The sequence below is a fragment of the Puma concolor genome, chromosome A2 (assembly GCF_028749965.1).
Source record: "Puma concolor isolate L17-30 chromosome A2, mPumCon1.1.hap2, whole genome shotgun sequence".
Classification (NCBI taxonomy): domain Eukaryota; kingdom Metazoa; phylum Chordata; class Mammalia; order Carnivora; family Felidae; genus Puma; species Puma concolor.
The window spans coordinates 100,902,146-100,926,450 of NC_141668.1; the positions used below are offsets into that span (position 1 = coordinate 100,902,146).

At 44.2% G+C, this 24,305-nt stretch overlaps 1 protein-coding gene across 2 annotated transcripts in view; it reads right to left on the bottom strand.

The window, feature by feature from the left end:
* EGFR (epidermal growth factor receptor) overlaps positions 1–24,305 on the bottom strand; it is a 213,035-nt gene that overhangs the window by 32,435 nt on the left and 156,295 nt on the right. For both annotated transcript variants that reach the window (XM_025923287.2, XM_086697064.1), the window contains exons 7-19: positions 23,548–23,689; positions 21,382–21,498; positions 17,450–17,576; positions 17,277–17,350; positions 16,345–16,435; positions 13,076–13,275; positions 12,009–12,141; positions 9,919–10,009; positions 8,119–8,276; positions 6,033–6,071; positions 2,902–3,043; positions 1,918–2,040; positions 1,149–1,247 (exon numbers count right to left, since the gene is read on the bottom strand). In XM_025923287.2, the coding sequence (XP_025779072.1) occupies positions 1,149–1,247; positions 1,918–2,040; positions 2,902–3,043; positions 6,033–6,071; positions 8,119–8,276; positions 9,919–10,009; positions 12,009–12,141; positions 13,076–13,275; positions 16,345–16,435; positions 17,277–17,350; positions 17,450–17,576; positions 21,382–21,498; positions 23,548–23,689 (1,536 nt within the window). The remainder of the gene's footprint in view (positions 1–1,148; positions 1,248–1,917; positions 2,041–2,901; positions 3,044–6,032; positions 6,072–8,118; positions 8,277–9,918; positions 10,010–12,008; positions 12,142–13,075; positions 13,276–16,344; positions 16,436–17,276; positions 17,351–17,449; positions 17,577–21,381; positions 21,499–23,547; positions 23,690–24,305) is intronic.

Consider the following 24,305-nt stretch of genomic DNA (forward strand, 5'->3'; position numbering starts at 1 on the left):
ATAAAGGAGGGAAGTCAGCTGGGGGTAATTGAAGTGTATACAGTGTTATGCCACTGGGAAGCTCATTGTGTCTAAACACATTTTTTAAAAGGCCCATGTTTGCTTTGTTTGGTATATATCCTGTGGGTTAGATGTAAGATGGGGGAGTATTACATTTGCCTCCTGTCCCTCCCCACTGTAGGATAACCAAATTTTCTAGATTTTTGAGGCGGTCGGTTTTCTTTTGCTTCGACTTTGTTCCCCTAACCTCCTGCTAAGCCTCTCCAGCTTCTCTTTCTCTGGCTCTGCCCTGGGACAGGAGCAAAAGTTTGCATCAACCCACAGCAAACAGAGGCCAATGGTGTTCACAAGGACACCCCAACGGGATTGTCCACTGGATCCTCCTGGGCATCCCTTGAAGCGGGCTTGGCCACATTCCATGGTGGCCCCTCTTTCAGCCAACTGCTGTTTAAAGGGATGCAGTGCCCTTGCCGACTGGTGAGGATCCAGAGAAGATGACAAAAGTTCAGTGGTACCGAAAGTAAAGACGTGCAAATAATCTTGTGGCACATTTCAAAGTCTTGCCCCATAAACTAACGGAGAACACTGGAAATAACATTTAAGCTATTTGGGGGAAAGTACCAAAGAGGGGCAACACTTTACAGAGCTTCTAGAGAGCATCCATACTATAATCCCAGGCACCTTTAAAAAAGCCACTTCAAAGATAACTTGGTAGAGCAAAATGGACACGTGCTTCAGGGGCAGAAATAACGATAGGCTGGAATCCTGTGCCAATCGCATGAACGTGAGCAAGCTTCTTTATGCCTGCAAAGCATACTGAGTGTTAACCCCTGCATCACAGACTCATGGGGAGAGTTCCTCATGTGCAAAGCAACTAGTCCTGAGCCTGGCCCTTGGTGGACAGCCAGCGATTATGAGTTTCTATCCTTTTGGGAGACATAGCAGAATGGAGGACCCAAGTCTTCTCTATCGGAGAAGCCCTGAGAGGGAATTATACCAACTACAGCCTGAAGGGAAAAAAAGACATGAAAGTGAACATTTAGAATGTGGTGATGGAGAAAGTCTAAAACAGGGCAGGGTGTGGCTTCTAAAATGTGGCTTCTGATGTCCACGCCTGTGGATAACTAGGAAACGAAGGAGAAACTCACATCAAGGATTTCCTTGTTGGCTTTTGGAGATGTGGCTTCTCGTAACTCCTTGATGGCCACGGGAATTTTAACCTTCTCACCTTCTGGGATCCAGAGTCCCTGTGACGAGGAGGGAGAGAAGACATTAACTGGCGACTGTCACACTATGCAATATGCTGACTCACAAGATGCACGGACTTTACCAGTGACACCATCCGAAAGGGTGAGGGACCTTGAGCACAGCTCTGTGCTCCAAGGTCACCAGTGCTAGGAGCCATGATATCTCAGCAGCTCTTTGGCTATATCGTGTTCCATGAATCAGAGTAGTTAGATTACAAAAAACCCTAAGCTTGTGTGAGTTATAAAACCAGTGTGGATCATTTTGTCCAGAATTCTGAGATACTGGCTCTGGGTCTAATGGAAATCAGACTTGATATAACAGGATCCAGGAAAAATAAATTAAGAGCTGTTTTGACCTGGGCATTATTTGGATGCTGTCATGCAGTGAGAGGCAGTCCCCCTTCAGACTCCATCCCTGCCACTCACCCCTTTACAAAGTCAATGCTGTCCTCCACGATAACTTTGTTGTCTGTGTACAGGTCTCACAGGACCACTTATACGTCACCAGTATAAAAGATTCCCTCTCGACAACTTGGGGAAAACATCAGAATTTCCCAAACCCTGAGCTACACATAGAGTAGACAAGCTTGATAGACAGTAGACAGCCCAGGACTTTGAATATGCCCACCAACCTGCATCCCCAGAAGTCTCGGTGCCCTGGTGGCCTCACCTTGTACACTGTGCCAAATGCTCCAGAGCCCAGCACCTTGATCTTTTTGAATTCTGTTTCCTTTAAGATCCTCAAGAGAGCTTGGTTGGGAGCTTCTCCGCTGGGCGTAAGAGGCTCAACAAGCTGTGAGAGACAAGGAAGGAGGGTCGCGGCCTCAATGCTCAGGCCCACATGGGAGGAGGTGTGAGCCAGGCCCAGACACAGCCATGTGTGGATGGGCGTCAGCACCAAGAACCCGCCATGCTCACTCGGAAGGAGGAACGCACATGTTCTCTTTAGGACTTCAGAAAAGATATGTTGGGACAGGGACTCCCTGATACAGGTGTCCTCGCACAGAAGAGCTCCATTTCAACAAATGCAATTTCGATTTCTGTTTCCAGCCAATAAGCCGGACTGAGAGAATTCTGGTGAGGGAAGTTTTGATATGGTTGGTCATTTTGGTAGCCTGTCGGGCCTCCTAATGCACACAAGTGCCATTGTGCTATGAGCTGCTACGGGTCCCTCCTCCCAGGGACTCTGGCTTCTGACACACTGCCGGACACAAAGATGCCGGCCAGTAGAGTGAGTCACAAACAGAGCTCAAAATGGAACGGCACTATTGAAGACAATGGGATTTGCCAAAGTAACATCTCAACATGTGCCTTCACAGGAATCACCAGACAACCTGTTTGCAAGCCCTTCTCCTGTGCATGTACCTGAGTGCTGTATGTTAAACAGGACTCCTATGGCATTTGTATCTGTGTCGTGAGACTTATAATAGGAACATTGGCATCTCACTTCAGAGAGGTACCAAAACATCATTAATTGTTTATACCTGGATATTCAGAGATTCTTTCTGGTTTTTCCATCGTAAGCAATAAGGCATAATAATACAATTACATATTTAAAATAGTTGGCAACACTTGGCAGGAGAGCCTTCGTTCCTGTCTGGGGTGCTGGGAAGAGGGGCACTGGTGGGCGTGCGGGGCCTGGGCACCTACTCACCTCTCTTTCCTGCAGCAGTCTGCGAAGTGTGCGCTTGCGGACGATGTGGCGTCGGCGCAGAAAGAGGCCCACCCCAAGGGCCACCACCACCACCAAGAGGAGGCCCCCAACAATCCCAGTGGCGATGGATGGGATCTTGGGCCTGGAACAAGAGGGAGACGTGGAAAAGTGAGGTTTGGTGACAGACTCTATTACATTGGCATTGTATGTATTTCCTGCATGTTTTGGTACATTGACATCATTTAACATCATCTCAGAAAATAGATACCATGTGGCTTCTACAGAGAGGAAAGAAAGCAAAGAGTTTCTAGGGTAGTGTTTCCACCTTCTTGAGCATAAGAGGCTTTGTCCCCAGGTTGTTTTTTTTTTTTTTTTTTTTTTTGCATTTTTTAAATTGACCTATCATCTGGACATCTCCATATGACTCCTTTTCTTTTCTTTTTTCTTTTCTGTTCTGTTCTTTTCTTTTTCTTTTCTTTTCTTTCCCTTATTTTCCTTTCCTTTTCTTTTTTCCTTCCTTCCTTCCTTCCTTCCTTCCTTCCTTCCTTCCTTCCTTCCTTCTTATTATCTATCTATCTATCTATCTATCTATCTATCTATCTATCTACCTACCTACCTATCTATCTATTGAGAGAGAACATGCACACACACACATGGGGCAGGGGCAGAAGGAGAGGGAAAGAGAGAATCCCAAGCAGGCTCCACACCTAGATGGGCTTGATCCATGAGATCATGCATGACCTGAACCAAAATCAAGAGTTGGACGCTTAACCAACTAAGCCACCCGGTGCCCTGACAATTATATTTTAATCTTTTAAGAAACCACATAATTCAAAAAGTAACTCAGACTTCAGTAATGCTTTTTATATGAATTTTCATGTATCCCCAGAGTATCTCCATACATACGAAGCCTAGAACATCACATCACATGTATTAAGACATGCATTGTCCCTAGGTGAAGGGACTCTTTCCATAATGTTGAGATTCTTCAAAGTGTTCTTGGCTTTCAAGATGGGATGACAGCCATGTGGAATGCTTTATGAATAAGCTTGGGGGAGGTTATCATGTGATAGGATTTCAACATAAAAAAGATCATTGTCATAAATGAGTGATGTCACCATGCAACATCAAACCACTCTGCCACATTCTTCTTCCCACAAAGGTGGTGTTTGATTCAGGGACAGCAAAAACTCAAAACTCAGGTTCTAGAGCTCACTGAGGAAACAACCATCTGAATTCGTGGGTTCTGAATTTAGAATCTTCAAATTCCATAAATATAATCTGTATTTATAGATTCTAGAAATACTATAATACAATCTTCAAGTCCTATAAATATAACCTGTATCAATTTAATATAAAATAACTTAATTTTACATATTAAAATTCTATAAAAATCATCTTAAAATTATTGTTCTCAAGTATCTATTCTATTTGAATTTCTGGCAAACTTTGTATTTTTAGGAAGAAATGTTAAAGAACATCAAGATTAATTAGTATCATTAGCACATAAGTATCCCAAGATCCTTATAAATTGCTTGTAAGTGGGTCAAAGGTACTTCATGACAATGATATTTACAACACTTTCTTCTCAGTGAGTGAAAAAGTCATCTCCTGCATTATCCCATCTCCCCAGTGAATGCACTTTGGATTAATGAGTTTTTATTATATTGAAAAGAACACCAGAAACATATAAAGAATAATTGGTTACAGACTATCTGTTCCATGGGGAGCTGTAGTAAGGGTGAGTGAATAAAAAAGGAAGAAAAACATAAAAAGAGTAAATATCACAAAGAATGGCCATTGGCTAGTTTCCAGGTGGGGCTTTGATGGAAAACCTCATTACAAAGGTACCGAGTGTAGCATGAAGATAGGACAAATTTTGCTGACATCCCGGTAGGCTCAGCAAAGAGGAAGCGAGAGACTGCCTTACTTGTCTTTAAGGTTTCACTTGAGAGTAGGGTTAATTCTGGGGCAGAAGAGTCAGCTGACAGGGAAGGCAGGTTATTGAAGGGATTTTGTAGACATGATGAGAAATGGAAGAGATGGAGGTTTGGTTAGTGTTGGGGACGTCAGGAATGACAAAGAGGAGCCTTGAACATCATTCTGAATCCTCGCTAGACAGTGTTGGTCGATAACACCACTCTGTCCTGAGGAGTCTGAACAGCCATTCCCGATTCTGCCTTTCCTAGTGCAGCATTTCAAGCAATGATAGCAAATGAATCAGAACTGAAATGCTAGTGGAAGTCATTGTTTAGAAAAGGGGAGAAAGTCCCCCCAAGCTGGAGCTGTCATCACACAGGAAGGTTTGTGATACGGTCAAATGGATCATCAAGCAGGAAAAGAAGAGAAGCTAGAAGGAGGCTCTAGCAGAACTGGTGTGACCAAGAAGTCATAAATAGACTCCACATAAAGAGGAGCACTGTGTACCAAGTATGAGCTGGGCGTGGAACTGGCCCCAGGGCTCACATCCTGCATCCCTCCCGCCGAAGCACACGACAAAGTAGGCACGGGAGACGTGGGTGCAACCAGCAGGATGGTCTCTGCCAGGGATGCTGTGCCAGCCCAGAGAAGAAATAAGAACTGTGAAGGTAGGGGCACCCGGGTGGCTCAGTCGGTGAAGCGTCTGACTCTTGATTTAGGCTCAGGTCATGGTCTCACAGTTCATGGGACTGAGCCCCACCTCAGGCTCTGCGCTGACAGTGCGAAGCCTGCTTGGGATTTCCTCTCTCTCCCTCTCTCTCTCTCTGACCCTCCCCTGCGAGTGCTCTCTGTCAACATAAAAAAAAAAAACTTAAAAAAAAAATCTGTAAAAGGGGCGTCTGGGTGGCTCAGTCGGTTGAGCAGACCTCTGACTTGGGCTTAGGTCACGATCTCACATTTGTGGGTTCGAGCCCCACGTTGGGCTCAGAACCTGGAACCTGCTTTGGATTCTGTGTCTCGCCCTCTCTCTGCCCCTCCCCTGCTCGTGCTCTGTCTCTGTGTCTCAAAAAATAAGGTAAAACATTTTTAAAAATCTGCAAAAAAAAGAACCTGTGAAGGCAGAGGGGAATCAGAAATGCAGGAAAGCATTATCTGTGCAGATAGAGTGGTCATTTCTGAGAAGGTCCACTAGACTCAAGTAGAACACTTACCCATCTGTTGCACAGCCTTCAAGACCTGGCCCAGAACAGCTGTGGGTATTGAGGGAGAAATACACATTTTGATCATAAGTCAACGTGCTTTAAATTACTCTCAAATCATTAAAATCACCATGAATCTCAATTTGGGGGGGCAGCAGTTAATTATTTATTTATTTTGCATTTATTCATTCGTTCATTCACTCCGCATGTATTTTTGAATGTTGCACTCTGTGACACGGATTGTTCTAGCATTTAGCAGAGTGGACATTTTCTGGCCTCTGTTACTGAAATGCGTTCATGCGTACTTTATGATATAGGTATAGCTGTCTCATATCTGGCTCTAGGATGTCAGTACAGGCAGGGGAGGAGAGGCGGCCAAGACTAGAGCCATACTGATTAAGGGGTAGGAGGAGAGGAACCGATGTGTGAGGATGAGTCTCAGGGGCAGGGCAACGGCAGTGATGACTTCAGACCCTGGAATCCAGGGGCAGTACGGGAGCTGGTTTCCTCTCCTCCCACAGGACTGAAACGTCTTACATACAGCAGAGACGGCATTGGTCTTAAATGACTCTTGAGAAGCTGGGTCCCCGTTCTAGTGAGGGAGGCCACCATCCCTTATTTTGATTACAGAATGATATAAAAAGGCAGAATACATTGGCTTTGAAGTATGGCAACACTTGCCAAGACAAACATCAGTAGGAAAACAGAATATTCCAATTAAATGCAAAAGACAACTCATGCTGTTGCACATGGATGGACCTAGAGAGAATTATGCTAACTGAAACAAGTCAGACGGAAGAAGACAAATCCCGTAAGATTTCATCTATATAATGGAGCCTAAAAAAAATAAAACAAACGAACAAACAAACAACAGCAACAGACTCATAAATACAGAGAACAAACCGGTGGTTGCCACAGAGAAACAGGGGGGATGACTAAAATGGGTGAAGGGGTTAAGGGGTATGAGCTTCTAGTTATAAAATAAATAAGACATGGGGATGAGAAGTGCAGAACAGAAAATACAGTCCATAATGTAATAATTTTGTCTGGGGACAGATGGTGACTATACATATTGTGAGGAGCACTGCATAATGTATAGAATTGTCAAATTGTTATGTTGTACACCTGAAACGAATAGAACATTGTGTGTAAGCTCTATATCAATTTAAAAAAGGAGATGGGGGACACTACCATTTCATGGCCTGGGGAAGGATGAAGGACTACATTTCAAGTATGTGACCAGGCCAGAGGTGCCTGTCAAACACCCCATTTCCTACCTCAGTCAAGGGCTGGGATTTGTACACTCCTCCCGGAGGGTAGGGTCTGTTCCCTCCCCCATTTTCAAGCAGTCCTGCTCCTTTCTCCCCAGTGCCTTTGGGCCTTCCTTCCTACATCTCTCTCTCACACACACACACACACACACACACACACACACACACACACACAGGCTTTTTCAGGAAGTGGATGCATGGGAGTCCTCCCTATTTCACACTCTATTATCTCCTAGGGAAACCAAAACTCAAAGACAAAAGGCATCGCTAATGAGTGACCACTGATAAACTCCCCGCTCACTAGCTTTTTCTCCCCCACAATGCCCCGCAGTCTCCAAGAGGGAATACTACACAAAGTGAGTGCAAATTGAAATTGTCCATTTTGGGACCACATGCGGGGTTTTTTTGTTGTTTTTTTGGTTTTTGTTTTTTTGGTTTTTTTTGGCAGCCTCTGAAGGTGCTGCGGGGGAAACAGCAGGGGTTACTAGGGAGAAGCTACTGATGCAGAAGTAGCTCAGGGGGGAAGAAAAGCCAGTTTACATCTGAAGAGGTGACTTGACAAGGACAGTGACAGGACAGGCGCTAGAAGAGTCTTGATTTGAGTACCCAGCTCGAGCTCCTTGGGAAAGCTGATAACACCTTTGCATAATTTTGCAGAAACAATTGTTGAATATGAAGTACAAGAGCCCATATCACGCTATCATTTAATGTCGTCAGAAAACTGATTCTCTGTCCTCTACTTGACTTCTTCTTTTTTGGTTGCGTACAATGAAAACAGGAAACATTCTGCCCGGCGTCGTCTGCACCACAGTCAGGCTGTCACTCACCCGTAGGTACAGTTTGAATGGCACAGGTGACACATGCGATTGGCGTCTGCAAACTTCCAGACCAGGGTGTTGTTTTCTCCCATGATGCCAGCTGGGCAGGTCTTGACGCAGTGAGGGCCGTCAATGTAGTGTGCACACTGCACGCAGCTGTCTGGTCCCTACACCAAGACGGACAGAGACACGTATATAGGCTTCCTTCTCTTTCGAAACTGAAGTAACTTTTTACTTATAATACTTTGTGTGAAAAAGAAGTCAAACAACAGACGTTCTTAAAGCAGAAACACAACAAGCTTGTGACTGTGAACCACCGTTCACAGCCTACTGAGAAGTCTTCGAATGCATTGACGATATAACAACGGAAAAGAAACTATACTGTACGCTTCGTGACAGTTTACTTAACAGACTGTGGGCAAGTTTCTTTGTCAAAACAATCTTGATGAGTCTACGTGTACGTTTACATCTCTATCGCTCAGATGGCATTGTTTACATATCATATCTGAACTTAAAGAGCAGCTATGTGGGAAGCCAGACTTGCTGAGGTGAACTGAAGAAAGCCCACATCTATGTTTCTCCAGGGACAAGAAGGCAGTAAGTGGAAGTAAGCGGTGGGGGAATAATTAACTGTATACCGTGTTTATTTGATTCCGTTTGCTAAACTCCGAAAAACTCACAGAAGTGAAACTTGACTGTTTGGGTTGTGCCCTACATCAAGGGAGTGAAATAAAGCTGGTAGGGAAGGATGTGCTCACTGGTGAAGTTCTCTGATGTCTCTGTTTTGTCCAAAGACTGAGCGTTCCCAGAACCAGAACGGTCAGATGACTAAGTCAGAATCACCAACAGACTTATTTCAATGATGAAAATTTAACCTAACACCATGTAAACTTATAAACCAATGGTTTACTTTGTAAACTGCCCTGTTAGCAGCTTACACCTCAAAACACAGCCTTCAGCCCGATTTAGAGACAGCTTTTGAAAAATGTGTTCAATTAGAAGGTTTAGATATGGCTGTTGAAGCTCAAATACAAACAGAACTCCTTATAAATAATATTGAGAATGAACAACATTGGGACATTGATGTGAGGAGGACCTGAATTCTCACGTATACTCTTTATGTAAATAGAAACCTGAATTTTGAAAAGTTTTGCTAGGTGTTTGTTTAAAAAAATTTTTTTAACGTTCATTCATTCTTGAGAGACACAGAGACAGAGCATGAGTGGGGGAGGGGCAGAGAGAGAGAGAGGGAGACACAGAATCCGAAGCAGGCTCCAGGCTCTGAGACATCAGCACAGAGCCCAGTGCGGGACTCGAACCCACGAACCGTGAGATCATGACGTGAGCCCAAAGTCAGAGACTTAACCGACTGAGCCACCCAAGTGCTCCGCTAGGTGTTTCTTTAAGAACTCTTCAAATAATTATGAACGAATGTTAAATGAGAATCTGATGATGTTTGATTAAGATGACGAAGCAATGATGACAGATGTCAGAAACAGTGAACACTGGCTGTCGATGTCCCCAGCCTCCCATAGGCATCCCTGGTTTTTGGTAAAAGAGTAGATGTTATTAGATTTGTTGGAGGGTGTTGGACAGAAAGGGTGAATGCTCCTACAAGGTGGGTTGCGTGATGACGTCAACTCAACCACAGCCTCTGTGACCCAGCTGGGAGGTCACAAGGCCCCCTGTATGGGCATGGCTGCCTCTTTGGTAGCCGCAGAGTGATGCTGGCTCATTGCTATGGTTCTGCTGCTTGGGAAGGCTTTTCCCTTGGACGTATGAGTGAATAACATCAAACGTGCTCCTTACTCGTCCTGTGCAGGTGATATTCATGGCCTGGGGCAGGCATTCTGGATGGCACTGTATGCACTCAGAATTCTCCACAAACTCCCTTGGCTCCCTGAGAGAAGAAAGAAAACCAATCAGTGCTATTTCTAGAGATGCTGATTCAAAATGCCGGCAGGTTACCACTGTCTGAGTTGCAATTGTCTGAAATTTCAGGTGACACAGAACACCTTTCTCAGAAATGCGAGAAAAATTTAGGTAAACATTTAACGGTAGGGAATCTAGGATTATATTGCAATATGATAAACCGATTGTATTAACTGAATCCATGGTCATCTCCTCTCCGAATAAATGCACAAGCTTCATTTATAATCAAAATATCTTCCCTACATTTTTCTATAAGGCACAGTTTTTGTCTATTAGGCAAACAGGTCAACAAATGAAAAAAGTAACAGTCCGGAAGAGGTGACCACCTCCCCCACCCCCCACAATATCAGATTCATGGATATTTAAATTAAGCTAGAAGGAAATGGTAACTGTAGATTGACTCACAGGAAAGGGAAGGAGAGCTATTAAAACGTACTCAATGATTATTAATAAAAATAGGAAGCATGGAACACAGGTGTGAACACTTTTGCTTGAACTAGTTTCCCTGTTCCTCAAAGACGTATGGGTCAACATTAAGCAAGAAGATGATGTTTGATTGAAAAGACAAAACAGTTGTGACAGCTATTAAGACTGAATGCCGCCTGGTAATTAACTGCAGGCTTTCACGCCAGTGAACAAGGAAACACAAGGAATGTTTACACCCCGCAACATGTTCCCTAAGTCTTCCCTTATGTCATCAATTAAACCAAATGTGCCCAGTTTTTCCTTCCCTCCTTCTCTGGGTCATGATGCCGGCCAGAGGAGCCCATCTTGCAAACCGAGCAAGTGCTGCCGAAAGGCATGGACACCAACAACATGGTGGTTTTAATTCCCTCTCCCTTTAAAAAGATGTAGAAAACACGACATTCACGTCTACTCATAGCAGTAAGGATTGCATTAATATTGTTGAATTACACAGAGGACTCTGTTAGGTTACTCGGCGTCTCTGCTAAAGGATTCCTACAGAATTAGACTTGGTCCTCTCATTCTGATCCTGAATATTTCTTTTTTTTTTTTTTTTAATGTGTCTTTATTTTGAGAGAGAGAGAGAGAGAGAGAGCAAGCACTAGTTGGGGAGGGGCACAGAGAGAGGGGGGCAGAGGATCTGAAGTGGGTCCTACGCTCACAGCAGTGAGCCCGACACAGGGCTCGAACTCACAAACCGTGAGATCATGACCAGAGCCGAAGACAGACGCTTAACCGACTGGGCACCCAGGAGCCCCCTGAATATTTCTGAATCCGCGCTGTGGCCCAAGCCCTGATAGCAAAATAAGAAGAAAGATTTCCCGTAGCCATTTGTAATTCCTATGGCTCTCCTCTCTCACAAAATGTCCCCTTTCCTTTAAATTAAAAAGGAAAAAGCCTCTGCTTCTCTCTATCCTTATATTTTACTTTCCTATTAATTTATTTTTAGTCATTACTTGTGGTCATTTGTGGTCAGAGCTTTACATCAATATCAAGATTCCCACAGAATCAAGCAACTGTACTTTTAACCGATAGCAAAAAAAATCCAACAAAGTTTATATGATTATTTCTTTGTCCATGGTTATGTTTCAAGTTATTTGCACTGTTCGATATTGCTTGAACATAAAACAAAAATTAACCAGGAAATATAATTTGTATTACTATATTCTGACACACCAGGAAAAATGTACTGCAAAGAAAAGTCTAAGTGACTGCGGTCTTGGCCACATGAACCATTTATGGCTTTTCCATTTCTCTTGGGAACTTTGTGTGGCTTCGAAAGAGATTAGATATTTCCAAAACCGAGACTCTATAAATTAGTGGATTGGATTAAGTAATGCAAAGAGTTTGTTCATTTCCTTTGGTGATTAACAGTTGTCAACAAATAAGCAAAAACAAAGGAAAAAGAAAAAAAGGAAAAGTATCAAAGTGAACAACAGTAAACTTATAAAAACAATCGCTTTAGTTTTTATCAGAACAAAGGGGTTAAAAAATAACCTTACCCCTCCAGAACATTGCACTTCTCCACACATTCCTTGCCACGGGTGACGTTTTGGCAGGACACGCAGTCTTTCGGCTCTGGGCCCCAGCATCCCTCTGATGAGCATAACGGATGACAGACATGGCCTATGGCCTCTGAGAAGACACAGGGAGCCACAAGGAGTCAGCTAGGGGACAGCGACTAGAGGGGCCAGTTGAGACAACACCTGTAAATGAGGCGCTGGGTTCTCTGTGACCCTGAGCTGCACAGACATGCTGGGGGTCCCTGGAAGAAGCAGTGACACAAAATGGGCTTCTAGAGGCCAACTTCAAGTTCCCTTTTCCAGACTGGGAGTCAAGGGCTCCTGGTCCGGACCTGGGTAGCACTTTGCTGATGAGTGTCATAGCTGATGGAGACACAAGGGAAGGTTTGTGGTTCCTTGCCGTGTGCTGGGCACCATGTCAAGAGTTTTATATACAGAATTTCACTTCACTCTCTCACTAGCAGCGGGAATCACTGCGGTCTCCATTTCATGGATGAGGAAGCCAAAGCCTAAAGGTATTAAGTACATTGACCAAGATCTGTAAGCTAGGAAGGGCTAGAGGCAGAATTTGAACTCAGATCTGCTTCTCCCAGTGACCAGGGTCTCGGTAAAAAGAAATGTGCATGGCCTGGCTTCAAGAGAAGCCTGTGGCTCTAAACTCAGATGAGGAAATGTCACTGTAAAATGCTCATTCTATCTGCATGCGTGTGTGTATGCCTCTATGTGTTGCCAGTTAGACTCATTAGAGGCTAAAATGAGCAGGGAGAACGGCTGAAAGGTAAAATAATTAATGCTGAACTTAGTTCTGTACGTTACAAATAATTGACAGCTTAAACCTCCAGGCAAATTCATCCTACAAAATGTGAATGATCTGGAAACAATTCCGGTGAACTTCCCATGATAACTTCACATGTAGGGCTGTACAGATTTCTTTTAATCTGCTTCTTTAGGAATGAAAAATATAATTTAAATGTTTGGGAATCTTCTAAATCAACATACATGACCCACGTGAACCATTTCCATGATCAACCAAAGTGATTACTTACTGCAGCCTTTTTCATCTTTGTTGTTTATAATTTTGGTTTTCTGACTTGAAGTCCCAAACAGTTTTTTCCAGTTTATTGTATTTGCATAGCACAATTTTTGGTTTCCTGAAACGATCACATCTCCATCACTTATCTCCTTGAGGGAGCGTAATCCCAAGGACGTTATGTCCAGGCCGACAACCGCAAGAGAAAACTGACCACTACAGTGGAGGGAAGAAAAATAACATTGTGAAAAATGACCAAAAAATTCTATCACTAAAAGCTTTATTTTAATTTTCTTCTGGACCACCTTATATGTACTACAATCCCCCTCCCGGTGACTGTAAGTCATATTGCAGGAAGTCTGTATTGCAACTTTTGAAAATGACAACAGATTTTTTTAGCTCCTCCAGGGAAAAGCTAGTTCCTTGTCCATTTACTATCTTTAACCCCAGTGGAATACTGAAGGTGAATAAATATTAATGTCATTATTATATTTACTGCATGTTTTTTTTTTTTTTGCCTGGGAATTGAACAGCATCTTCTTCTTTTTTAATGTTTATTTATTTATTTTGAGACACAGAGCAAGAGCATAACAGAGATGGGGGAGGGGGAAGGAATGCATGGGAAGGGGCAGAGAGAGAGGGAGAGAATCCCAAGCAGGCTCCACACTGTCAGCACAGAGCCCGATGCAGGGCTTGAACTCACAAATCTGAAGATCATGACCTGAGCCTATTGAGAGTTGGACACTTAACTGACAGAGCCATCCAGGTGCCCTGAGAGCATGTTCTAATCCCTCAAATATCCAAATACACTTCAAAAATCATAGGTTCATTTTTTCCATCCACCCACCTACCCATTAATCTATCTTTCCATCCACTCACCCATCTATTGATCCATTTGTCCATCTACTTATCTAGGCAGGCATGCTTCCATCCATCCATTTTTCCATCTATCTATCTATCTATCTATCTATCTATCTATCTATCTATCTATCTATCTATCCATCCATCCATCCATCCATCCATCCATCCATCCACCCTTCCATCCTCTCATCTATGCATCCATCTACCCACTCATCTATCCATTCATCCATGGATTCATTCAACCATCCATCCACTCAGCTATCTATCCATCCATCCATTGATCCACTGACCCATCAATCCATCCATTAACCCATCCATCCATATATTGAACAAACATCTGAACCATCCAACTCTGTCTGTGCTAGAACTCTATAAGACTATCCATATGTTTTCATCAAGAGACTAGATAAAAGTAATTCAGACTAAAAGGAGGGAAATCCTGAACCACCAGGAGGAAAAGGAAGGCAAGAAAGCATCTGATGGGGTGCTGAGAACCAGGAGCTCCTGCTGGAGCAGAAACCTGGAGGTGAGGAGGCTTGGGCAAGGGATCTAGGGAGGGTGACAGAAGACCTTGCACACCTTGAGCTTGGTTGTTGTGTGCAAATGATGCGGAACTACAGGAAAGAGACTTGCATTTTTAGGAAGCTCATTGGACACCAGGACAGGGAACAGACCAGCTGAGGCAGCACTCAATGAGGAGTCATCAGACAGGAGATGACAAAAGTTGAATTTGGAGACCCCTCCTCTCCTTGTTTCTCTTTCTCTCCTGACCCTTTTCTCCTCCCTTCCCACAACCCGGCTCCTGTGGAAAGCAAGGAGCCCTGTGTTGAAGACCTGTAACTCTACTGTTTAGGAATTCTCTCTCAACATGTGCCCACAGAAGCCTAGGCACTGGGACAAAGCCAGTGTCTTCTGTGCAGGCCAGACCTGGCTCTGATGAGCTGTACCTGGAGCCAGCGATCACCTTGCCCCAGGAGGGACTGTGTATTTCTGGACTTCTCATAAATGTGAAAAGGAAAAAAAAAAAGTAATTCTAATTTTGTTTAAATTCCAAAACGTAAGCCAACTGGCACCTGCCAGTCACTTAAGAAAATGGATCTGAATCTCTTGTCTCTATGAAAGAAGTGGTTCAAAAGAAGTGGTCTTGAGAACTCAGAACAAAGGGGTCTTTCTGGGAAGCAATGGTTATTATCAGAGATGCACAGCCAAGAATGTTTTTATTTTTTTTTTATTTATTTTTTTTTTTCAACGTTTATTTACTTTTTGGGACAGAGAGAGACAGAGCATGAACGGGCGAGGGGCAGAGAGAGAGGGAGACACAGAATCGGAAACAGGCTCCAGGCTCTGAGCCATCAGCCCAGAGCCCAACGCGGGGCTCGAACTCACGGACCGTGAGATCGTGACCTGGTTGAAGTCGAACGCTTAACCGACTGCGCCACCCAGGCGCCCCAAGCCAAGAATGTTTTTAAAAAGCAGTATATATTTTATGTGTACTATACTCTAATTTTCTTTAATATAATTTTAAAATGTTCATTTATTTTGAGAGAGAGAAACAGAGAGTGCACATGAGCAGGGGAGGGGCAGAGAGAGAATCTGTCAGTGCAGAGCCTGACGCGGGGCTCGAACTCACAAACTGTGAGATCGTGGCCCTGAGCCGAAATCAAGAGTAGGACGCTTAACTGACTGAGCCACCCAGGCGCCCCATGATTTTCTTTAATGTTGAGTGATATTATGTAGTCGTTTTAAAGGACAATTAATGAGTAATAGTTCTCAGCATCAGACTGTTTCCAAGGCAGGTCTGACAAAGAAATTCTCAAACCATTATTACTCTGAACTATATTCAAGATGCTTCTACGTGAGTATGCCACTGTCGGAATTGGAAAAGTGGAACCGCTGAACCAGTCGTGTATTAAAAAGTCTGTCAGCCCCCTCTGACGCGGTGCGCTCATAAGGACATGTCATTTCAGGACTCCTCTTACCAAAACACATACAACCTCCATCGAATCATGAGAAAACATCAGCCCTTCCACAAAATGCTTGGCCAGTACTTTTTAAAAGTGTCAAGGCCATAAACAAGATGAAAAGACACAGGGACTGTTACAGACTGGAAGGGACTAAGGAGACACAGCCACCAAGTGCAGTGCGGGGTACTGGACTGCACACTGACACGCGGCATTCACGAGCAAACTGGTGACATCGGAGTGACGTGTGGTGGTGGAGGTCACAGCAATGTGCCGATGTCAATTTCTTCCTCTGCCTCTCGTGCCATGCTTCGGTGAGAAGCTGGCTGGAGGACTGATGGCAGCTCTCTGCAGGATCTTTGTAACAGCTGTAGAAGTCTAATTTCAAACTCTTCTGTAGGTCTTAACTTAAAAAAAAAATTTTGCTTTTTAATCTACCAGGCTTTGGCTCGGGTCAACTTACTGTTGCTTTGTTCTTCCACGTATGATTTCTAGGTTCTCGAAAGCATGGAGGTCAGTCCTGTTTTCAGGCCAGGCCTGAATCAGCAAAAACCCTACAAAGGCAGAAGGAAGGCTCAGACATGCACCGCTTATACGTTTCTTTTTTATGAGACATTTTAGGATTCTCGAGAGACTGTAACAGGACAAAGAAAGGTGAACATCTGATTGGATTCTTTTTCTAATCTTTACCTTACCCACGTGTTGATACAAGCCAAGGCACAATTATACAGCGGACATCCTGCCTCTGACGTAGAATCCCCCGTCCCTCCCTGCATCTCTCCCACCACCCAACACCCCCACAGGCTGTCCCGTGGTGCCGTAGCCCTGACAGCCTTGCTGGGGTCTGTATCTGATGACCCAGACTGGCTTCTTAATGACAAGTGCCATGTCTTAAGCTGTCACAGAATGAGATTCACAGATTTTCCTGACTTAATTCCAATATTCCAAACAATCTTGTTATTTAGGTCCAATTATTCCCTTTTTATGGATGAAGGCAGTGGAGCTCTGATGGCAGTCATGGACCAAAGGTTGGCCGGTGGCCGAGCAGGGACGTGAAGTCCAGTCTGTGAGGCTCGAGAGCCTGTGCTGTTCCTTCAGCACTTTGCCTTTCCTCTCCCTCTACCCATGAAAGTCACTGGGCCATCAGGATGGCTGGCCGGGGCCGAGAAGACAAGGACACAAAATTGGGAATGACTCGTCTTTGATTAAAGTGTTTACCCTTCATGTGCGGGGGAAAGCGCATTTGTGAAAATGATCAAAGAACCCATTAGTCATTAGTGGTAGACGTTGAGAAGAAATGTCTTTATGCCGAGAGAGAAGAGATTACATCCACAAGTTCTCTCTGTACAACACCCATTTTCCATTTATGTTGATGGATATGTTAGCAGCACACACCTGTAATTTCCTTTACAGTTTTTAGAATATCCAGTTCCTTTGGATCTAGAGGTGGAGTATGCGTGAAGGAGTCACTGAAACAAGCAACAGAATGATTACTGATTAACAATCTCGTCCAGTGAACAAAGTGGATTTTGTGTTTCTCCCTACCAGTGCCTTAATCTGTTACTTACCCTCTAAATGCTACTGGCAGGATATGAAGATCTCCACTGATCGAGGTGCAATTTTTGAAGTGTTTAATATTTGTAGCATTGATGGAAAGTGTGTCTTTAAATTCACCAATTCCTATTCCATTACAAACTATAAAGAGAAGGGAGATGTTTATTCCACTCACATATGTTGGATTAAGAGTAGCTAGGGATCTACAGGCAGAAGGAAGCGGGAAGGGAACTGTAGCCATGACACTATCACTGCCATGCCATCATTCATTCATTCAACAAACATTCACGGAGGCCGGCTGGGCACCATAACTGTGGCAGGGCTTGGAGTTAAGCGGTTGGAGAAGGTGATGCTGTCCTCGTTGATTGCCGTTGCTGCCCTCAACTTGGGTTCTCTTCCTCACGATCTCCCTCCTAGACTTAGTCTAATTGCTCTTAACTACTCTTGCTTCCTCTGGTTTGTGTCCTTGGCAGTGCAATCCAAGGCTGCCGCCAGCACCGCCTCTGTCCGGCTCTCGTCAGGGCATTCCCCTAAAACTCAACACCTTTCCATTGTTCTAACCTGGTTACGTCTTTGTCATCCGTCTTACAGAAACAATGGGCACAGATTTTTTTTTTAATTAGTAAGAGTAAGGTGCATTCCTCTGAGGATGTTGAGAAATAGAATAAAGGGACCAAAATGACCAGAAATTCCACTCTAGGATATTTTGAAAAGTGTTCCTTCCAGCTATCCTCCGTGGTGATGACACGCCAGATATGTATTTTTTTTCGCTTTTTCTGCCGTGAACATTCCTCATATCATATAAACTATTTGTTGAAGGTGATTGTTAATGGCTGTCTTATATTACATCATAGGGAATACTGTAATAACTTTTATCAGATTAACTGCTGTTCTTCCCCTGTGTTTACTTCAGCCAAATGCTTTGATCTGCGTCCTATTGCTACATCAGTCTCAGATGCCCTTTTCCACACCCTGAGCCCATTTATTAATTTATATCCACTCCTAAATTTCCATCTCAAATGCCATCTCTGCCCTAAAGCCCATATTTATCTGCTGTAATTCTCCCTCTAGAATTTGCAGATAAATTTTGGTACCTATCTTCCAGACCTATCTTGACTTTGAAGTACAGTCACTGAAAATCTCATTGCTCAGGATAAGGTCCTATCCTGTCCTCCCCCTGGACTTCTAGGGGGTACAGTCAAGCCCCGCTGTCCCACCGCCGGCCTCTGTGCTCTGCTCCATTGGGAGTCCCTTGTTGCAAAGAACCTTCCACTCTGGCAGCCATGACTGTCCTGCTGGGTCTCTGGGCTCACTCTGTGTGCCAGCCTCCTCTCTGGTCTGGGGGTGGAGGGGGCTCTTCTAAGGACTCCTGTGTCGACTGGCTCACTCAAACCTTCTTTAGGATTCATAGGGTCTGGCTGACAATGGAGAATGAGGTGGCCATATAAGGACTTGCCATTTAATTACAGGTCTGGCAGAGAATTCCATGTGTTTGAGAGAATATTCATTCTCTCTCTCTTTCTCTCTCTCTCTCTCTGCTTGTGTGTGATAGTGGGGGCAGGGTTACTTTAATTCCTAAATTCAGAGATAAATTATGTATTCACCCCTAGAGATTCCTGCACTGTCATCCTTACCCAGTGGTATTGCCCTATACCTGAAGGGCTCTGAATTTGGGATATGCAGAAAAATAGGTCAGAATCACTATGGGAGAATCAAACTGTTTACGTGTTCGAACACATAATGTGTTTGAACACAAAATGGACAAAACCAAACCCAAACCATCTCTGATTATGTCAGTCGTGCGAGGGCGCTGACAGTAACCCTCTCTTTCCTCAGCGGACTCTTCTCTCTTACTCCCTCTGTGCCAGGCGCCGCCCCGCATTCTTATTTTCCTCCTTCTATGTCTCCTCTGCCAGACAGTTTCCTGAAGCCAAAGGACACTCATCCATCAGGGCACTGACCCGCCTGCCCCCCAGGGGTTATAAGACCGGGAAGAGGTGGACCGGGCCGACGAGCTCATGGGTCTGGCCTAGGACCAAGCTTGCATGAACTTCAAATCTTGGCTGTTATTCTTAGCTGTTGAAACTTGGGCAAGTCATTTAGACTCCCTGGTACTCGGTGTCCTCATCTGTAGAATGGGATCATGATAACACAGAGGTGTTGGGAGGGTTCAAAGACATGGAGGCTAAGCTGGCCCCGTGGAGAATGCGTGTCAAATGTCTATGGGAGTAAAAAGGGGAGCAATCAGTTTCAACCGAAAAGACGGATAGCTTCACAGGGAAGGCGGCACCCGTGGATATCAAGGTAAGCAGCTGGGCACTGAGGTGCTGTTTATAACACCGAAATAGTGGAACAATCAAAATGAGCACATAAAGTGAGATGGGTTGAAAAAATTCTGGTGCAGCCACAGAGGGGAGCCTATGCGGCTGTACCGGAGAATGAAGAAGATTTACATGGACTCATCCGGAGTGATTTCTAGGATATATGAAGTTTTTTTTTTTTTTTAATTTTTTTTTTTCAACGTTTATTTATTTTTGGGACAGAGAGAGACAGAGCATGAACGGGGGAGGGGCAGAGAGAGAGGGAGACACAGAATCGGAAACAGGCTCCAGGCTCTGAGCCATCAGCCCAGAGCCTGACGCGGGGCTCGAACTCCCGGACCGCGAGATCGTGACCTGGCTGAAGTCGGACGCTTAACCGACTGCGCCACCCAGGCGCCCCTAGGATATATGAAGTTTAAGAAGCAAAGTACAAAGAGCGTAGACAGTGGCTTTTGAGCAGAAGACACGACTGGGACACAGGAGCCAGCTGTAGGGGCTCCCACCGGCCACATGTTGAGCTAATTTGAGCACCCAAAGGAATGACAGGAATGAATTACAAGAACTTGAATAAAGAAGGATTCCATGATCTCATGTAGGAGGTAAAAAAAAATTTTTTTTAAAGAATGCCAACTAATAAATGTAGAAGAAATGACAGAAATAGGAAGTCACTCTTTTATAACCACCCAAAAATCTTTTCTGATTTGTCATCATTAGTAATGAACTAACATGGCATCCTATGTCCCTTGCTGTGAGACGATGAGAGGAAATCAACATGACGTATAATGCTCCTGCCCAAAAAAGCTCAACGTGAATGTGACCATGAGGAAAAGCAGCCAGTGAAGCCATACTGAGGGACCTACTGCAAAATACCTGGCCTAGACTCTTCACATCAGGTCACGTAAGACAGAAGGAAAGCAAGTGGGGTGAGGGGAGCTGAGCCACAAATGTCAAGTAATGAAGAAAATGGGGGCAAGACATCTACCTGAAACCCATGATTGTTGATTGGGGTCTGGATTGAAAAGCAGCTAAATATGACATAATGGGGACAGAAAGAGGAAGTCTGAACTACGTAAAATACTAGGAAAGAGTATTGAGTCGATGTTCAACAATCCTGAGTGTGAACGTGGTCTTTCTTTACTTAGGAGAATGGCCCCCTTTGTAAGAAAATAGGCTGACAGACGTAGGGGTGAAGTGTTACAATATCTGTAACTGTCCTATAGATCAGAGAACAATTTCACCCATGCATGCGCACATAACATACGCACACACACATACACACAAATATGGAGACAGTGAACGCAATGTGGCAAAATGCCAACCAGTGGCGAATTCATATATGAGAGGTATATGGTGTTCACTGCACCATACCTGCGATGTTTCTGGGGGTTCAAAAATTTTTACAAAAATTATAAAGTAAAAGCCCAAGTAGGAGCACGCTAGCATTGAGGATACTCCAAGAACAGGGCACGGGATGAAGGAACAAATTTGCGAGCCTGAAGAAAAAGACTTGCTCAAATCTCTTCCCGAGTCTGATGCCGAGGGGGGTCCGGCGGAGGTAGGGCAGAAAACCCCCAGCTTTGTGACCAGAGAGAAAGCCTCATCCCCACCCCGTACAGGCCTCCTACCTTTACGGCAAGGCCCTTCACACTTTTTACACTTGCGGACGCCATCTTCCTCCACTTCGTAGCTATCAGAACTGCAGGCACGGACACACGAACCGTGGTCTGTCACCACATAGTTACCTGGGGAGAGATAAGGAAAGGAAGGTGCTGAAAGCAGCAACAGGTGTTTCTGGGCCTCACACAGTTGTCACCTGTTCTCCTACAAAGGGGCGGATGAAAGGGGCCTATCATCCTCTGCTTTTATTTACTTTAAGGACAAAGAACGAAAGGTTGCAAACAGACAAGGTATCTAGTTCAAGAGTTTTTAACAGCTTACGCAGCCATGACATGGAGAAATAGATTTCAGCACGTAGGAGACGGACGTGTCAGGTAGAACGTGGTGTCTGCTCACAAGTTTGGAAACATCTCCTCACAGCTCATTTTTCTGGACGTTCTAACTTCAGGACCTATGGTTAAAGCCTGAATACTTATTAAAACTAAGTGACCCCGAACGAAGCCCACTCTTCCAGCGAAGCTGCCTCATCTGGGGATACGCGTAATTTGTGTGGCAGACCTGCTGCCCTCTGTGGTTCTGTCCAGCCTGACAACCTTCCCTTTGCTGGGGGCTGGGACAGCTGGTGCTGCATGAAGCCAGGCACATGAGTCATCTTGCAAGCCTCCCCTCACGCTGACTTAATTTAACATAAATATCAATGTTTCTGGAGCTCTAAGTGTTCCTGTTTTGACTTCCCCCAGTATGTCCTCACACATATTTCTTGGACATTTGTAATTTTTCTTTCTGTAAATTGTCTGCTTTTCTCCCAGGTTCTGTTTTCCTGTGGATTTATTTTTTTTTTCTTTTTTTAATGTTTATTTATTTTTGAGAGAGAGAGAGACAGATCGTGAGCAGGGGAGGGGCAGAGAGAGAGGGAGACACAGAATCCAAAGCAGGCTCCAGGCTCCGAGGCATCAGCACAGAGCCTGACGCGGGGCTCACACTCACCGACCATGAGATCAAGACCTGAGCCGAAGTTGGGCGCTTAACTGACTGAGCCACCCAGGCGCCCTGTTTTCCTGTGGATTTTTATTTTTTATTTTTTAAAATTTTTTAACATTTATTCATTTTTGAGAGTGAGAGAGACAGAGCATGAGCAGGGGAGGGGCAGAGAGAGAGGGAGACACAGAATCAGAAGCAGGCTCCAGGCTCCGAGCTATTAGCACAGGGTCCGACGTGGGGCTTGAACTCATGGACTGTGAGATCATGACCTGAGCCAAGGTTGGATGCTTAGCTGACTGAGCCACCCAGGCGCCCCTCCTGTGGATTTTTAAACTCTACCTAGTAAGCCCTCCATCAAAAATGATACCTGTGTCATAATTGTGGCAATTTTTAGAAATTTTATTCAGTTAGTCTCCCATTACCATGGTGTACTGTTCAATTTGTAAATTATTTTTTCTGTATAGAATTTAAAGGTTTGCATGTCCACAAATCTGGTAGGGCAATGCTCCCTCTCATAATGGTACTTACAATTGTTTTTTTCTCTTGGTTAATTTTCACTCCTAGAAATTAGGAATGGTTTATAAAGCTTTTTAATTAGACAACTCTACACTTTCTCTTTTAGGACATAATTCCTATCACCATTTACCTGAATACTATAGCCATCTGTAGAGGGCAAATACAAATAAGCAAAACCCAATTCAAAACAATTAAAACAAAACAAACCAATACACAAAACCCCTCCTGTGCAGTGTTAGAACCTCTAGAAGGCACAATTTTGACCAGGATTTTAACCACTAAAGAGGACGGGTCTTGTGACACACTCTTTAACTTAGGTCTACTGGGGCAAGAGCTAAACAGTGAAATGACCCAGTGGCCACGGGTTTGTGCCAGTCAGACAACTGATATTCTGGACCAGTACAGCTGGACCTCGGTCCCAGGGTGTGTTTCTTGTCCTGGCCACCATGGATGTGAAAACTGACAGTGGTGAACAGGGCACCAGCCATCGCCTGTCACCTGTGGCAGTGTCTTAACCCGTCCCCTATACCATTGGACAGGCCTACAGTCACCTGTCTGACAGTGAGGCAAACATACGGACAAAAAGATTACCCAAGACAGAGGGACTCAAGGATTAGGAGATAAAACAGGAAATGGATGCCTGATAACTGAAAGGGTTTTGCATGTGATGAACTCACGGGGGCATTTCTTCACACAGGTGGCACCAAAGCTGTATTTTCCCTCTGGGTTGACGTCCATCTGGTAGGTGGTGGGGTTGTAGAGCATGAGTGGCGGGCAGGTGTCCTTGCACGTGGCTTCATCCCGGAACTTGCGGCAGACCTGTTCACAGGAGGGACATGCACTGGTCAAACTGGCAAGGACGCTCAGCACTGTGTCAATTCTGTGCAGAAAGCTCAGGTTATAGTTCCCAATGTCCAGGAATTTGATTCAAGCAAAAAAAAGAAGACAAAAACAAGCAAAAAAAAAAACAAAAAAAAAACTGGCCAAGTACTTTCAGTAGAGTCAGAAAGACCTTTTTCTTAAAAGTATGATTTTTCTTACACTGTCTTAGCTGTGATAATTTATGGTTTATGATGGAAAAAAATACATCTTTATTAACTACGAAAGGATGCAGGAGTTCACATACTAGAGTGAGAACTATAGAGTGAAATTATATTTAAACTCAATTTACATTGGGTTTCCTTATAAGGAACACTTGAGGATATATGTTAAACATTTATTTTTTATTTTTATTTTGGGAAAGGGCAGAGGCAAAGGGAGACAAAGAATCTCAAGCAGGTTCCAGGCCCAGCATGGAGCCTGACGCAGGGCTCAATCTCGTGACTGTGAGATCATGACCTGAGCCAAAATCAAAGGTCTGACACTTACTGGATTGAGCCATCAAGGTGCCCCATTTTTTAAAAAGCATTTTATTTTTACTTTTATTTTTTTGAGA